General features: G+C 41.4%; 1 protein-coding gene across 1 annotated transcript; it reads right to left on the bottom strand.

The window, feature by feature from the left end:
• Positions 1–3,043: 3,043 nt before the first annotated feature.
• On the bottom strand, positions 3,044–4,792 carry LOC116627159 (protein FAM205A-like). Its single transcript, XM_032396848.1, has one exon. The coding sequence runs from the start codon at positions 4,709–4,711 to the stop codon at positions 3,128–3,130; it is 1,584 nt and encodes a 527-aa protein (XP_032252739.1). The 5' UTR covers positions 4,712–4,792; the 3' UTR covers positions 3,044–3,127.
• Between the last annotated feature and the right edge of the window lie 12,908 nt (positions 4,793–17,700).

The following is a 17,700-nucleotide window of genomic DNA, read 5'->3' as shown; positions in this document are numbered from 1 at the left end:
GGTCCTAAAAATAACTAACCAATGTAATTTCTAGAATTCTGCTCCACCCCTGGCTTTGGCTTTCCATTTTGTCCTTCCCCGCATTTGCCATGATCCTTTTCCAGCTCCTCTTTCTCCCTTCTAGATCTTTGTCCCTACTCTCTTAATTGTGGGGAAACCTTTCTTCTCTTGATATACAAAGTCTTCCCTCATTAATGTCACCTTCTCTTTACTTAACCACCAGTGCAGTGTCTGTGCTTAGTTAAGGCCAACCCCTCTTTTTGGGGACTCATTCCTATTGTTACTTTGCTCTCCTGCATTGTCAACTTATTCCTCTCCATTGGATCTTTTCCATTAACATCCAACATGCTGTCTCCCACCTTTAAAAACCCTGCTCTATGTCCTAATTTTTCTGCATGTCTGTGGAACAGAATTCCTTGAAACAGTTGATTATACTTACAATTGCTCTTCCATTCTCTCTCGAATCCACTCCAGTCACACCTTCATCTCCACTACTCACCTGAGTCTATTCTTCTCAAGGCATGAATGATCTCTATGTTGCTTAACCTAACAATCATCTCTGTCCTCGTCTTACTTGGCTGATTGGCAACTTTTTCAAGTAGTTACTCACTTTCTCCTTGCAATACTCTTCTTTCTCAGCTTCCAGTATATTATATTCTTCTTCTTTTCTTCCTACCTCACTGGCTACTACTTTGCAGTCTCTACTTATTGGTTCCTGCATTTTCCCCTCCCCCTAATTTGTTAATGTTAGAATGTCTCAGAGCCCAGTCCTTAGATCTCTCCTTCATTTACACTCATTTCTTTGGTGATCCTATCCAATCTCATGGTTTTACATCTACCTATCTATCATCTATTTATCTATCTATCTATCTATCTATCTATCTATCTGATCATCCACAGCCAGCCAGGACCCTCCCTGAGGACCATCAGGCTTCTGTGTTGAGAATAGACTGTTGAGATATGGTCTCAGGAAGAAGTTGGGAAATTAGTTATGAGGCTACTGCAGTAATCATAGCAACAGACAGAGTGAGAAGTGGTCATGTTCTCAATTCATTTTGCAGGTGGAGACAGCAGGATTTACTGCTGGATTGGATATGGACTATGGAAAAAAGGTCAAAGATGACACCAATATTTTTGTCCTGAGAAAATGATAAGATGGAGTTACCATTAAGTGATATGGTAAATACTGTCCTGGAAGTGTGTTTTGTATGTGTGATTGAGTGATGGTGATGGGTGGGGAATCAGTTGTTCACTTTCCTGTAGTTTGAGATGAATATTGGACATCCAAACATATATTCTGATTAGACAATATTGGTGGCATGTGAGACTCTATCCCAAGAAATCATGACCTCCATTGTATAAGTCCTCTGTTTTCTTCATTGTGGTGTTTGCTATAGTACCTTGCATATAGTAAGTACTCAAATATTTTTATTGTTGAATCTAAGATGCTTCTCAAAGTCATTCTTACTGTGATCCTTCTCGGGTCATCTTAGCTGAGTTCTTCCTCCTGTGACAGGATCCCCCATTCGATAGAACTCATCATACTAATGTAGTGATTTGGCTGCTCCCCAGCTCAGAATTTTGTTTCAAGTTACTATTAAGGTATTACTGTGGATCAGCCACTATTCTAAGCCCTGGGGATATGAATGGATGGAAACTGAATACAAACAGAGGCAGTAAAAATAGAGGAAAGGGGCAAAGTTGAGAAATATCAAGCTTAGAACTCAGTGACTAACTTCATATTTGGGCTAAGCAAACAATGTACTTCTAGTTACACCATTACAAGACATTGGGTCACAGTTTGATAGGGTCCAAGGTGAGTGTTCTGATTTTGAATTAATTTGCATTACCTTTGGACAACAAGGCTCAGCCCATTGCTCTTTATCACACTATGGGCAAATAGATTGAAGCTCAGATTTACTCACCTACTTTCCCCAAAAGCACTTGAACCTTGGGTTGACTTCCTGGCTCCAGGCTCTTTTGAGTGCAAAGTAAATTGGCTTTGCTCCCTTATCATACCCTGGTTAGGAACAGTCAGCCTCTGTCTCAGGTACTCAGACCTCCATCTACATGCTCCCCTTCCCTGATTCTCTCCCCGCCTGCCCTTGGGAGGGGAGGACAAGCCCCTCTTCATGGCCTACTGTGATCTTCATTCCAAGAGTCACTCATTCCATGCAGCTGGCCAGCAGTGGAGGCGGGATATAGGCAAGAGAGTTACAGCAGCTTCCCAGATGAGTTCTCCAGAAAGATCTTGCCAATAACCAACAGGGAGCAGAGCAGGGGAGATTCTATCATTTGCTTTTGACATCCTGTCATATTAGCTACAAGCTTTTGAATAAACACAAAGTACCTCCTCAAGGTGGGAGTGCTGTGGCACTCCTCTGAAACCTCCCCTGCAGACTATGGGCCTTTACGGAAGTCATCAGTGAATTCTGTCTGTGGGATTCCTGGCCACTCCTTCTCGTCACTACTATCCTCATGTCCACATTGCTCCTCTGGGCCTAAGGACACCAATGGGAAGCCATGATAGAATTCAAGCCTGACCCTTATTTACCTTACCTTCCTTCTCTGCTCAAGCCCCTTTATCCACAGTCCAGGGTGGGCTGGGAGGAGTTGTGTGGAATGCTGACCCAGCTTAAGTGTGGGTTAAAGCTCCTTCTCTAGATGGGAAGGACATTTTAGCCTCCCCTCATACCTTCCCTTAACACACCACAGTGGAGAGAAGGAGGAGACAGACAGTGCTTTGCTTAGAGACATAGAGTGTATTTTGGGTGGCACTCTGCCCTACCTGCACATTAATGAAAATGACAGCAGCAGTCCTCTTCAAGGGACACAGATGTTGGGGGAGCCTACCAAGTCTTTTGATTGTGTTGGGTCTTCTTGAGCAGACCAACGTTTCCCTCTGAGGTGAGAGGTGAGATCTAGGGTACGTTCCCTGGTTGGGTGGCACAAGCCACTCGAGGACAGTGCCGAGGGCAGTGGCGGGGGTGGCCCAGGACTGAGGCAGAATGGAGTTGGTGAGAGCGGGAGCGGTGCCGGAGCTTACTGTCTGGGGAATGGGGACCATCCAAGAAGGCCAGGCCCACCTGCTTCTCAGTGGGGGAAGATCGGGCCTTGGAGTCCCCTCTTATCCTGTCTTGGTTCGCCCCATGGGACTTTTAGCTGGAGCCAGGCCCTTTTCTACATTTTCTTTTCTGGTGTTGGCCACTTTCCCAGCTGTAGAGAATATGGATTCCTCATGCACTTTGCCCTTTGCCTTGGAGTTAAAACAGTGCAGAAAGGATTTCATCTTACTTCTCAAGCCCGATTCAGGAAGGCTGGGCCTCTTGTGGGTATGGACTGGCATCACCTGTCCCTGCAAAACCTGACCTTTCAAAGTTTGGCCCTGCAAAGGCTTAGTGTGAATGAGTTGGCCCAGGAAAAGCTGGCCCTGTGATGCCTGGGGCACCACAGGTTGGGCATTCTTAGGAATCCTTGCTGGTTTGAGGATGACATTAAGCTTGGTTTGACTGCTGTGCAGGTGATTCTTCTCAGATACCTTCACCCCAGGGATTCCTGGAGGTGGCTCTGGAAGCTTAATCTGAGGGTGATGCCGGGTACTGTGTTCACAGGGAGCATCAAGATGAAAGCTACGGCTCCGTCGCCAGGGGCTATGAGGAGTCCTGTTCAGAAGCATCCCTTTTGGCCTCTGGGCTTCATCAGGGAGGCTTATGTCTCTTGTAGAGGAGTGTGCAAACCCTGCATCCCCTTCTCCGTGGTCCCCTGCCAATTTGGGTTTCCCTGGGTCCTCTCTCTTTTCTGCCAGCATGGGGACTTGGGCTGAGTCCTTGCTGTGGCCAGGGCTTTGGGGCTCAGGGCTCCAGGGCTCCTCCAGGCTGGGGCTGTTCACATTGGCCTCCAACTGAACACAAAGCACCTGGGCCTCTGTCATGTCCCCACTGGGTTGTGAGATCTTAGAGGCCCAGTGGGCAGAACCATGAGGTATTGCTCTTGAACCAGGTTGCTTCTGGTTCTGCTGCACTGCCTTTAACTCAAGGGCCAGCTGTTCTTTAAGGTGGAGCCATTCTGGATCTGGGACGCGAGGAGTGTCTGGTGGGATGGGGAGATCCTGGAGCAATGTTTTTCCTTGGTTGTTTAGACTCCCTAGAGACTCCTGTGTGGATGTGTTGTCTGGGGCTGCTACAGTTTGTTCTCTGGACAACCTTGCCTTTATGGGAATTCCCAGTTGTATCTCCAGGATCTTCTTTCTTAGATGGAAATTTAGTTTGGCTAAAATGGGTTTCTTGAGTGTGTAGGGCCCAGAGGCCTCTGCCTGGCTTTCTAGAGGCACCGCCTTGATCATTTCTTCCACCTGCTCTTCCACCTGGAGCTCTTCTTCAATGTCTGCACAAGTCTCGTTGGCATCTTGAAAGCATGGCCCAGGACTCAGACACCGCTCTTCAGATGAGATCATCTGAGTCAGAGGTTCACTTGGGAATTCACCAGGTCCAGGCACCATTCCTGCGATTACAGCTTGGGTAGAGATTGCCGGTGCCATGGCCCTAGAGAGAGCCACATAATAAAGAGCAGGCAGCCCTGACAGGAAGGCCAGGTACTTGTGCCACAAAGTTGTCTCCAGTTTCTCAATGGCTCCCTCGGACAGGGCTTGGGACAGCTTAGGGTGTTCAGTGATAGCCTCTGGTGAGGCTTGTTGCTGTTGATCAAGGGCCATTGGTATCCAGGGCACAGCTTTTTGTTTTAGGGCAGGGTCAGTTGCTACCTGTAGCTCCAAGGGCTTGCTTTCTGGGATGCAGGTGAAGGGAGCCACTTGCAGGCCCCCAGGAATTATGCACTGCCAAGAGCTATATACACGAGCAGGGACCTTGCCCTGGTGAATCTGCCCACATTTGGAGTTGATGTGGCTCTGCAATATTGCCTTGGCCTGGTCAAACAAGTGTGGCATGGGGACTGACACTGGGCCTGTGATGGGTGAGAATGGGTCACCGGCCCCAGTGGCCTCTAGGGCTGTAGATTGGGGAGCATGGACGTTGGCTAGGGCTGTGCTGCTCCAGGACAGAGTTGACTGATCAGTGGGGGACAGGAGCAATTGGATGGACTCCTGGATCTTTTGGGGCAGGCCCCAGCGATGGTGAATCAACTGCTGCTGGAGGTGAATTTTCTTTTCTTTTTTAAAAATTTTATTATGTTATGATAGTCACCATACATCATTAGTTTTTGATGTGGTGATCCACGATCCATTGTTTTCATATAACAGTCAGTGCTCCATGCAGTACGTGCCCTCCTTAATACCCATCACTGGGCTAACGCATCACCCCTCCCTCTTCCCCTCTAAAACACTGTTTGTTTCTCAGAGTCCATAGTCTCTCATGGTTCATCTCTCCCTCTGATTCCCCCCTTCATTTTTCCCTTCCTTCTCCTAATGTCCTCCATGCTATTCCTTATGTTCCACAAATAGTGAAACCATATGATAATTGACTTTCTCTGCTTGACTTATTTCACTTAGCATAATCTCTGGAGGTGAATTTTCTAGACTACTTTTTATCTAAAGATGAACATATGGACCAGTTCTGACTAATAAGATATATGAGGAAATTTGCTGGGGGCTTCTGGGGAAGAATTTGCATTCTGATTAAAGAAACTGGATATGAGAACTTGCTTCTAGCTCTCCAACCCATGACCGCTTCCTTCCTGCCTTGAATAAGAAGTGCAGATGTAATCTTTACATCTATTTTTTTAATTAAAAGTTATTTATTTATTTATTTGAGAGAGAGAGGGAGGGAGAAAGAGAGATAGAGAACACATGAGCGGGGGGCGGGGAGGGGCAGAAGGAGAGGGAGAAGCCGACTTCCCACTGAGCAGGGAGCCCAGTGTGGGGCTCGATCCCAGGACCCACATATCATGACCTGAGCTGAAGGCTGATGCTTAACCAACTGAACCACCCAGGTGCCCCTGTAATATTTACATCTAGAGCTGCCATCTTGTGATCCTGAGTTGATATGTCTAGGATAAAATATCAGCATCTGAGTATGATGGAGATGAATGGATAGTGGTTGGATGTTTGATGACATCAATAAACTGAAAGGAACCTGGAACCTCCTGGGTTTGACTATATTTTCTGAGCCAGAACACTTACATTTCTTCCAACTACCTTTCATTTTCATGTACCGTAGTTCTGGGTTATAGCTAGCTATTTCCTAGTTTCACCTAAGATGCAGTTTTCAATTCTATTTTCCTTTTTTTGAGGTGATTTTCTAGAAGAAAATCTTTCTCAGATTGAAAAAAAAATGTTTGATTATAAAATATGTTATGAAAGATGTGGGAAAAAGGCTTTATTACATACTTCTGGTTGGAACATAAAAAGGAACAAGCTTTTGGAGTGCAACTAGGGATAAGAAATGTAAAATGCACATAGCCCTTGACCTAGCATTTCCTCTTCTATGAATTTATCTAATAGATAAACTCACAAAGCCTTATGTGTAAAGATGTTCACTGCATCATTATTTGTAACAGTGAAAGAGTGGAAACAACTTAAACATGAGGCTGGTTAATTAAATTTTGATTTAGCCACACAATGGAATACACTATGCAACCATTAAAAAAGATGAGATCAGTATATATGCTCTTGCATATAAGTGAAACACGTGTATATAGTATCCTCTCATTTTTGTAAAAAAAAATATGGGGAACACACAAATATATATTTATATTAATTATATATATATGACAGGATTGTTAAGGACCATCTTGGAGGCTGAGCACCAGACAGGCAGATGAAATCTCTCTCTAGTCTCCAATAGATTGTTACAAGGTACACTGTTTCTGTATTCCCTGTCAAGAGACGTCCTGCATGGTTAAGTGACAGTTGGGCTGTCTCTGTAATGTACCACCTTATATTTGCTTTCCATCTTTTCCTACCTCACTTCCCTTTTCCCTGATTCTCTCTATAAATAATTCGTACTTAAGTTTTCCTGGGCTCTGTTTTCTAGGGAACTGGGGCTAACACCAAGAGTATAGCTTAAATATTTCATGGTAAAAATTTTAAATGGGAGGGAAGAGAACAGAAAGTGCTCTTAGGATACGCAGGGCTTACTGTGTTGCATCCACATATTCCCTTCTTGAGAAAACTCTTGAAAGTACTGAGCAAAGAGAAGTCAGGGTATAAAAGAACTGCCAATGAACACTGAACTCATTTAACTAGATTTCCTTTTCCATTTAATTATTTTCTCTTCAAAATCACTATTGAATTGTCCAAGGAAATATAGTAAATAAGAAAAAGTCTATATCAGTACTGGAAGGGCATTTATATTTTGTGAAGTTTCAGCAAGATATAGTGCAAATATGTCTGGACTGAAGGGAATATTAACCAGCTTTCAATTTCATTGAGAAGGTGAGAAGGTGAGAGGATCTCACCTGGACAATGGTAGATGAAAGTCCCCCAAAAAACTGCCCCAAAAATCCAAGATCAGAACAACAGACTTGGGAGTGAGAGTGGGCTGTGAGATAGTAGGGGGAGGGAACCAAATGACTTTGAACACTGCCCCATGACCTAGTCCTGGAGCACCTCTCTCCTTACTCTCAGCATTTCCACATAGTAGACACCTCTGTGCAAATCACGAACATTGCTGCAGGTACCCCAACAAAGAGCTGTGCTTCAGGTGACTTCCAGTTGTCACAACCATCACAGAGAAAAAATGACCACTAACTACATCAGTGAATATGGTAGATCTACTCTTTTTTGTGTGTAGGATGAAAAATTGTGTGCCTTATCTACACAAATTTGCATTGAACACTTGCATTTTAAAAAATCACACTTTAATGTGACAATTACCTATAGTAAAGGTTGCTTCATGAAAATGTAGTACAATTCAGTTATCAAGTTACCTATTTTTATAAATACAGTTTTACTGAAATACAGTCATGTCCATTTGTCAATGTATTGTCTGTGGTTGCTTTCTCAGTACAATGGTTGAGTTGGTTAGTTGCAACAGAGGTCTGCTAGTCTAAAACATTTACTATCTAAAAATGTGGCTTCCAACAGCACTGTAGTTAAAACATACCTGTGAGAAACAGTTTCAGTAACAATATATTCTCTCATTGGTATTGCACATTTTCCCAAAGCCCTTGTGCAGATATTACACCTTACCCTCCAAGACTTTATATCTCTAGGTACAAATGCTATATAAAAGTTTTTCCTTTATCAAAAATTATAAATCTTTTATAAATATTTTAATCCTATTTGACATATGGCATTGCATTACTACAAAGTAGTAAACTCTGTAAAGCACCTTTAGGTTAGCACCAGTTTTTACACTGAAAAAGGGACACAATTTAATATAGAATGGAAAAAATTGAATTTTGAACACAAAAGTGGTAAAACCTGTCTAGAGTGTCCGTTTGGGAGGATTATTTACAACCATATTAAACCCTAAAGTTGACATTGGCTTCATCCTCTTTTTTTTTTTTTTTAAAGATTTTATTTATTTACTTGAGAGAGAGAGAGAGCGCAAGAGGGGGTAGGGTTAGAGGGAGAAGCAGACTCCCCGCCGAGCAGGGAGCCCGATGTGGGACTCGATCCCGGGACTCCGGGATCATGACCTGAGCCGAAGGCAGTCGCCTAACCAACTGAGCCACCCAGGCACCCTGGCTTCATCCTCTTAACTCTCCAGATAACTGCAGAAAGATTTTTAGGCTGTTTAGCCATTTCTATTCATCTGTATCTATCCCTTGGAAATATGAGGGCCACAAATTGATTTAACTACCTGGGATTTGGGAAGGACCCATGACATTAGCCAGCATTCTCATGTCAGGGAATATCCCTCAAGTATCCTAGGAGTGTCTTTTTTATATTTACAGCTCTTCTTAAGTTTGGGCAAAGAATTTGCATTACTATATGGTCTAGTAGAAGTGCCTAATAAACAGTTCCCTTTTTTCCTTTGGAAGATGGCTGGTCACCTCCTTACTCTTTCCTTATTTCTCCCAAATAACCTTAATTCTAAGCTGGCAAAGGTACCCAAGACTGGGGGCTGGAGATGAGAATGGGTCTTGGGGCAGTCAGTGGGGAGCAAAAGTACAGTCAGATACCTGATTCTGGGAATTATATCAGTGACTTCACTGGAGAATAAACAGGCTTGAGATTTTGAAGAACCAATAAACTACCTGTTTATTAGAGTGAGAAAGGCATAATGCTTAATCATGGAGCTGTAAGTTTATGTTCAGGGCAAAAGCTGTAACAAAATTAGCTTGCTTATGACCAACCACATATTGGGTTGCAACACAGATCTGTGCGGTGCATCAGAAAGTTCTCAGTAATTGTTTTCTGATGAGAAGAATAGCTACTTTCCTCCAAAGCAGTGTTTTTCAACCTTGGTGATTTTTCACCAAATAATATCATGCCAAAATCTGTGAATGTTTTGTCCAATGAAAAATAAAGATGATTTAAGTTTACCTCTATAATATGCCACTTTCACTCACTTCCTTTCAGATGTTCTTGGCTGTGTGGGAGAGAAAGGGGTAAAGTTACAGCATGTATGCTAGAAATTGCGCACTGGAGTATACTGAGCATTTTAATATCATTTGTCAATGTATTGGGGCAGGAAAAAAGGTTGAGAACCACTTCTCTAAACAACATGTCCTGCCAAAATCAGGTAATCTTTGGCACAGGAACATTTCTAGTAGATGGAAGAGGGGGTATCACATGTCAAAGTATTTTTTCTTTCTTTCTTTTTATATATATACCCAGGTCCATAACATACTCATTAATTGCCTGCTCCCCCAGCCAGACAGGTGTTGAACAAGAACACATGGCTTACGTACAACTTGACAGGAATACTTTAGCACAAGGACAGAGGAGACAAGGCCATCTCCTAACTAGCGGGCTTAGGCAGAAGCTAGTACTATTGCTGGGACGGATGCTAAAGGAGTAGGGTGGGTGTACTGAGCACACTGAAGCAGAGGAGGGATTAGAGCAAAGAGCTGACAACTGACAGACTAATTTCCATGACTCATAGCAGAGGAGAGGGCAGGAAGAAGCTGACATAGGCTGAATATCAGGTCTCCATAGTTAAGGTATCACTAATTCTGATCAGACCTTCTATTATTGCTCCCCTATACCTGGCTTCTTGGCTCAACAGCTACACTGGCCAAACTTGGTGAGCCATGACCAAGAGGATGAGCAGAGTGGGCCACTCTATTTTCCATCCACCATTAGTTTCTTTTGCATAGGCTAGCTGGTTCACTGGGGTATAAGGAAGAGCTATAGGTCTTCTCTTGAGAGAATTAAAAAAATGGTATTTAATATCTTCTGGGAAAATGATATTTACAATAAGAAGTAGCTAGGTAGGGGCGCCTGGGTGGCTCAGTTGTTAAGCGTCTGCCTTTGGCTCAGGTCATGATCCCAGGGTCCTGGGATCGAGCGCCGCATCGGGCTCCCCGCTCCACGGGAAGCCTGCTTCTCCCTCTCCCTCTCCCCCTGCTTGTGATCCTGCTCTCACTGTGTCTCTCTCTGTCAAATAAATAAATAAAATCTTTAAAAAAAAAAAGAAGAAGTAGCTAGGTAGAACACTGATGCAATTAGGTTAGGTGAAAAAACAAGCATGCGTAATTATTTGAACATTACAAGTATAGCTGTGTAAAAATGTACCCATAAGAAAAAAGACCAGAAAGAAATAGCCCAGACTGTTGGCAGTGATTGTTAGGGAGGTAAAGCTGTTAAGTATATTTTTTCCATTTCTGAATATGTTACTTTACTTCTATAGTTTCAAAAAGCACGTCAAAGTAAACAATTAGGGAGCCGCCAATCCAATGATAGATTGTTTATTCAAACCATCCTCCTGCTAAGAACAATTAGAAAAGACTGACAAAATTTTAAAAAATTTTGTTTGAGGCATGATCCTTGAAGGCACAGACTGGGAGAAAATATTTGCAAAAGACACATCTGATAAAGGGATGTTATCCAATATATGCAAAAACAAACAAACACTCACAAAAAACATAAGCAACCCCATTAAAAAATGGGCCAAAGACCTTAACAGACACCTCACCAAAGAAGATATACGGATGGCAAATAAGCATATGAAAAGATGCTCCACATCATATATTACCAGGGAAATGCAAATTAGAACAGTGAGATACCACTACACATCTGTTAGAATGGCCAAAATCCAGAACACTGACAACATCTAATGCTGATGAGGATGTGTAGCAACAGGAACTTTCAGACACTGCTAATGGGAATGCAAAATGGTGCAGCCACTTTGGAAGACAGTTTGGTGGTTTCTTACAAAGCAAAACATACTCTTATTATATAATCCAGCAGTCATCCTCCTTGGTATTTATTCAAAGGAGTTGAAAACTTATGCCCACACAAAACCTGCACACAGATGTGTATAGCAGCTTTGTTCATAATGCCAAAATTTGGAAGTAACCCAGGTGTCCTTCAATAGGTGAATGGAAAATAAACTGGTACATTCAGACAATGGAATATTATTATTAAGCACTAAGAAGAAATGAGCTATCAAGCCACAAACAGACATGGGGGAAACATAAATACTTATTACTAAGTGAAAGAAGTCATACTGAAAGGTTATATACCATATGATTCCATCTATATGACATTCTGGAAAAGGCAAAACTGTGGAGACAGTTAGACAGTCAGTAGTTACCAGGGATTAGGGAGGAGGGAAGGATGAATAAGTGGAGCACACAGGATTTTTAGGGCAATGAAACTATTCTTGTGTGATGCATAATGGTGGATACATGTCATTATACATGTGTTCAAACCCATAGAATGTACATCAACAAGGGTGAACCCTAAGGTAAACTATAGCCTCTAGGTGATAATGATGTGTCAATGTAGGTTAATCTATTGTAACAAATGTACCACTCTGGTGCAGAATGTTGATAGTGGGGAAGGCTGTGCATATGTTGGGAAAGGGGTATATGGCAAATCTATGCCCCTTTCTCTCAATTTTGCTATGAACCTCAAACTGCTCTAAAAAACAAAGTCTATTAAAAAATCTGATTTGTGTATGTGCTGCTGAAGCGAGCACTAAAAAATCTGATTTGGATGAAGAGATGCTCAACATCATTCATCATCAGGGAAATACAAACCAAAACTACAATGAGATATTACCTCATACCTATCAGAATGGCTAAAATCAACAACACAAGGGCACCTGGGTGGCTCAGATGGTTAAGCATCTGCCTTCGGTTCAGGTCATGATCCCAGGGGCCTGGGATCGAACCCCGTATCAGGCTCCCTGCTCAGTGCAGAGCCTGCTTCTCCCTCTCCCTCTGCCATTCCCTCCACTTGTGCTCTCAGGCTCTATCTCTCTGTCAAATAAATAAATAAATAAATAAATAAAATCTTAAAAAACAACAACAACACAAGAAACAACAGGTGTTGGAGCAGCCACTCTGGAGAACAACATGGAGGTTCCTCAAAAAGTTAAAAATAGAATTACCCTATGATCCAGCAATTGCACTACTAAGTATTTACCCAAAGAATACAAAAATACTAATTCAAAGGAATACATGCACCCCAATGTTTATAGCAGCATTGTCTACAATAGCCAAATTATGGAAACAATCCAACTGTCCATCAACTGATGAATGGATAAAGAAAATGTGATATATATATATATATATATATATATATATATATATATTTAATATGTGATATTCATATTACTCAACCATAAAAAAAAGAATGCAATCTTGCCATTTTCAGTGACATGGATGGAGCTTAGAGAGTATTATGTTAAGCGAAATAAGTCAGAGAAAGACAAATACCGTATGATTTCATTCATGTATGGAATTTAAGAAACAAAACAAACAAGCATAGGGGGAAAAAAGAGAAAGAGGCAAACCAAGAAACAGACTATAACTATAGAGAACAAACTGATGGTTATCAGAGGGGAGGTGGGTGGGAAGATGGGTTAAATGGGTGATGGGGATTAAGGAGTGCATGTTGTGACAAGCACTAGGTGTTGTATGGAAGTACTGAATCACTATATTGTACACCTGAAACTAATATAACACTGTATGTTAACTAACTAAAATTTAAATAAAAACTTTTAAAAAATCTGTTTGAAGGCAATACCAAAACAGTGAGGAATTATGGGTCCAAGACTCAGGTGAGAAGGAAAGTTTTCAGAGATTAGTGTGACATTTAGTGCTGTCCTTTCCCTTAAGGCTACTGTCAGTGACAAGAACCAAGAGGCTGAAAAGCTGAGCAGAGAATTTCACAAATTCACAGGATAGAGGGAACAAGAATTGAAGTCAGGGCCTGATAAGGAGGAGAGGCTCCGGTAAACACCATAGACTTTTTGATTGAGACCTGGGAGGGCCCCATCAGTAAGTATGAATTGTAAAGAGACAAGCCCTCACAGGAATGGAATCCACTTTGAATCCTCTCAGTCTCTGATTTTAACTAGATGATCTGGGATCACCAGTGCCTCTAGCTCACTTTCCAGCCATAAAACACCAAAACCTGATAAGGAAAGAATGAGAAAGGAAAATTACAAGCTAATCTAATTTATGAACATAGATCTTATGAGCCTAAACAAAATATTACCCAAGTCCAAAAATGTATAAAAACAAGAACATGCTATGACTGAAATGGATTTAGGGAGTGCAAGGCAAGTTTATGACTGAAAAGGCAATCAATGCAATTCATATTAAAAGAATTAGGAAGAAAAATTAAGTGATCATATTGATAGATGTAGAAAAAGAAGTTTATAAAATTAAACATTCATTCATGACAAAATTTTCTCAAATGAGGAATAGAAGAAATCTGATAAAAAATATCTACCAAGCAGGGCGCCTGGGTGGCTCAGTTGGTTAAGCGACTGCCTTTGGCTCAGGTCATGATCCTGGAGTCCCGGGATCGAGTCCCACATCGGGCTCCCTGCTCGGCGGGGAGTCTGCTTCTCCCTCTGACCTTCCCCTCTCTCATGCTCTCTCTCTCTTTCTAATAAATAAATAAAAAATCTTAAAAAAAATCTACTAAGCAAACATTATATTTAAAAAGGAAATGTTGAAAGCTTTTCCCCTGAGATAAGGAATGAGACAGGTATGCTTGCTATTACTCTTTATATTCAGTCTTATACTGGAGGTTCTAGCCAATGTACTAAGGCATGAAAAAGAAGGAAGGGGTAATACAGATTGGAAAGGAGGAAATAAAGCAGCCATCATTCACAGATGACTTGATTTATATGTTGAAAATCTGAGAGAATCTTCAGATAAAAATTATTAGAATAAATAAGAGAGTTTAGCAAGGTTACTAGATAGAAGATCAATATATAAAAATCAATAGATCTGAAACTATTTCAAAAAATTGAAAGGGAAGGAAAACTTCCAAACTCTTCCAAACTCATCCTATGAGGCCAGCATTACCTTGATCCCAAAATCAGATAAAGACCCCACCAAAAAGGAGAATTAGAGAGCAGTATTCCTGATGAACACGGATGCAAAAATTCTCGCCAAGATACTAGCTAATAGGATCCAACAGTACACTAAAAGGATTATCCACCACAACTAAGTGGGATTTATTCTTGGGCTGCAAGGGTGGTTCAACATCTGCAAATCAATCAATGTGATACACCACATTAATAAAAGAAAGGGCAAGAGCCATATGATCCTCTCAATAGATGCAGAAAAAGCATTTGACAAAATACAGCATCCTTTCTTGATAAAAACTCTCTGCAGTGCAGGGATAGAAGGAACATACCTCAATATCATAAAAGTAATACATGAAAAACCCACAGCGAATATCATCCTCAACGGAGAAAAACTGAGAGCTCTTTCCCTAAGGTCAGGAACACGACAGGGATGTCCACTCTCACCACTGTTGTTCAACATAGTACTGGAAGTCCTAGCCTCAGCATCAGACAGCAAAAAGAAATAAAAGGCATCCAAGTTAGCAAAGAAGTTAAACTCTCACTCCTCGCAGATGACAACTATAGCCACTTTGGAAAACAGTTTAGCAGTTCCTCAAAAGGTCAAACATGGAGTTACCATATGACCCATATTCCACCCTAAGCATATACCCAAAGAGAAATGAAAACATGTCCACACAAAAATCTGTACATGAATGTTCATAAGAGGATTACTCATAACAGCCAAAAGGCAGAAACAACCCAAATGCCTATCAACTGATGAATGGATAAACAAATGTGGTATATCCATATAATAGAATATTATTCAGCCATAAAAATAAATGAAATATTGATATGTGCTACAACATGGATGAACCTTTTAAACATTCTGCTTAGTGGAAGAAGCCAGTATCAAAAAACCAGTGTTGTATGATTCTATTTACAGGAAATGTCCAAAGTAGGCAAATCTATAGAGACAGAAAGTAAATTAGTGAATGCCTGTGGTCGGGGTATGGGAAGGTTGAGGGGTGATGGTTAAAGGATATGGGTTTTCTTCTGGGCTGATGAAAATATTCTTAAATTGAGAGTAGTGATGGTTGCCTAACTCTGTGAATATATATAAAAAGCACTGAATTTTACACTTGTTGTCTAATTGTATGGTATGTGAATTATATCTCAATAAGGCTGTTATCAAAAACCCCATTAGCATGAAGTTTTTTCCCCCCTAGGTAAGAATATTTGGGAAATTATTTTTAAGACAAAGAAACAAATAACTACATGTTATTTTTTAGAGACCTTATTATATCTTCAAACCAAAATAGAGCCTTACATTTAAGATAATTTAAGAATATTCATACCTATACATGGGATGGATTTGAGCTCTTTCAATAATTTTCTTGAACTTAAAATTTCCATAATACAAGAACAAGAAGACTTTTTCTACCAAAGAGCAATGAATGATTGTTTAATACAAATAAAATATGATGAATACACAAATAAAAAGCAGCTGTGTCAGGAAACCTTCAAAGTAGCTTTATCTTTTATTATTGCCCTATACATTATTATGAGGCCTAAAATTTAATGTGCTGCCTTGACATATTTGAGCCTTATGGGGTCCTAAAGTTCTAACCATGAGTTCAACTCTTCCCAGATACACCCCTCACCCAGCAGGAAAGCCCCCTACTTTGCTAGTTTCCCTGTCAGCTGGACCAGCTGCACCTGACTCTTCCTCAACCTAATGGGCTTCATCTCCCTGCAGCCTGTGGAATTATTTGCCAATCACATCCTCCCATGGGAACCAAGGGTCACCCCATCTTCTTGTTACTACAAAGCCTGACTCCCCAAACCCCCGTTTGTTCACTCTACTCCTGAAAGCAGCCCAGTGTGATGTTGCATGGTGTTTTGTGTCCTCCTCCCCTGGGCTGTGAATATATATGATTAATAAACTGCTGTCAGTCTCATAGGTCCAGTGTCCAGTGCTGCGAGTTCAACCACCTCCAGAACCCTAGGACACTCCGTCCCTCACCAGTGGGATGAAGAGAAGGTGAACAGAATATTGAATGTCCTACCCAACCAGCTCTGCTTCCCGCAGCTGCTGCTGCCTTTTTACTGCAGAAACAGTTCTCAGTCTCCTCCGAACCCCCTGCCCATGACAAAACCATCAGATTGCGCAAACCTTGCACCTGCTCCAACCAGTGCACTCTTTACCTTACAGATAACCCACAGCCACTGCCATCCTACTAAGCCATTAAAACCATCTGCTGCGAACCCCTCTGCAGCAACTCACTCACCCTTGTTCCTCTGTCTCCAAACTCAGGAGTTAGAGCCAAAGACAATCTTATGTGGTTTTGCAGAGTAGGCCTTTAGTACAGGTTTGTTTACTGCCTTGGTACTCATTGATGAAGGGTGCTTGAGTGGTTAGGACAGTGGGATCAGTGTCTTCCCAAACAAAGGCGCATTCATGTAATGCACGCATCGATGATGTGGGCATGGATCTTCATATTTGCCCTTCCTGCTTCACAGTTTATAGTGAAGAGCAAACAAGGGAGATGAAGCACCTGAAAAGCCTCTAGGGACTCTGGAGGGCTACACAACTATAAATTCCATTCACTTGTTTCGAGAAAACTTAACCAAAGCCAGACTCTTCTTCCATGAGTGTGCCACAGTGCCACAATTACTGTAATAGTAGAAGTTCTTCAGGAAACGGTTCACAGTTGTTGACTCATATGTACCATATGGGTCATCTCAGAGCCCTGTAAAGAAAAATCCTGAAAGACATGCCACTGATGTGAGTTGGTCCTTCCACACAAACCTTATGAAGAGCTGCTATGTTTTACTCTCAGAAAATATTACTGAATACCTAAGATTTGCCAACCATTATATTAGGTACTGGAGACAGAAAAACATAGTTGCTGCTATTTAACAGCAATATTAAAAATTTTTTAATTTTAAATTATGTTAAGAAACACATGACATAGGGGCACAGTGGGTGGCTCAGTCAGTTAAGTGGCTGCCTTTGGTTCAGGTCATGATCCCAGGGGCCTGGGATCGAGTTCCGCATTGGGCTCCCTGCTCCATGGGCAGCCTGCCTTTCCCTCTCCATCGCTTGTGCTCTCTCTCTCTCAAATAAATAAATAAATAAATAATCTTAAAAAAAGAAACATATAACATAAAATTTATCATCTTTAAAAAAATTGAGGTATAATTGACATATAACATTATATTAGTTTCAAGTATACAACATGATTCAGTATTTGTATATATTGCAAAAATATCACCACAATTCTAGTTACTATCCATCACCTGACAAGGTTGCAAAAAATTT

The sequence above is a fragment of the Phoca vitulina genome, unplaced genomic scaffold, assembly GCF_004348235.1.
Source record: "Phoca vitulina isolate PV1807 unplaced genomic scaffold, GSC_HSeal_1.0 scaffold94, whole genome shotgun sequence".
In the NCBI taxonomy this organism is placed as follows: domain Eukaryota; kingdom Metazoa; phylum Chordata; class Mammalia; order Carnivora; family Phocidae; genus Phoca; species Phoca vitulina.
This window is presented reverse-complemented; position numbering and strand designations above follow the sequence as displayed.

Bases quoted from the DNA above. Each gene is read 5' to 3' on its own strand.
- LOC116627159 (XM_032396848.1), bottom strand. From the start codon at position 4,711: ATGGCCCTTGATCAACAGCAACAAGCCTCACCAGAGGCTATCACTGAA.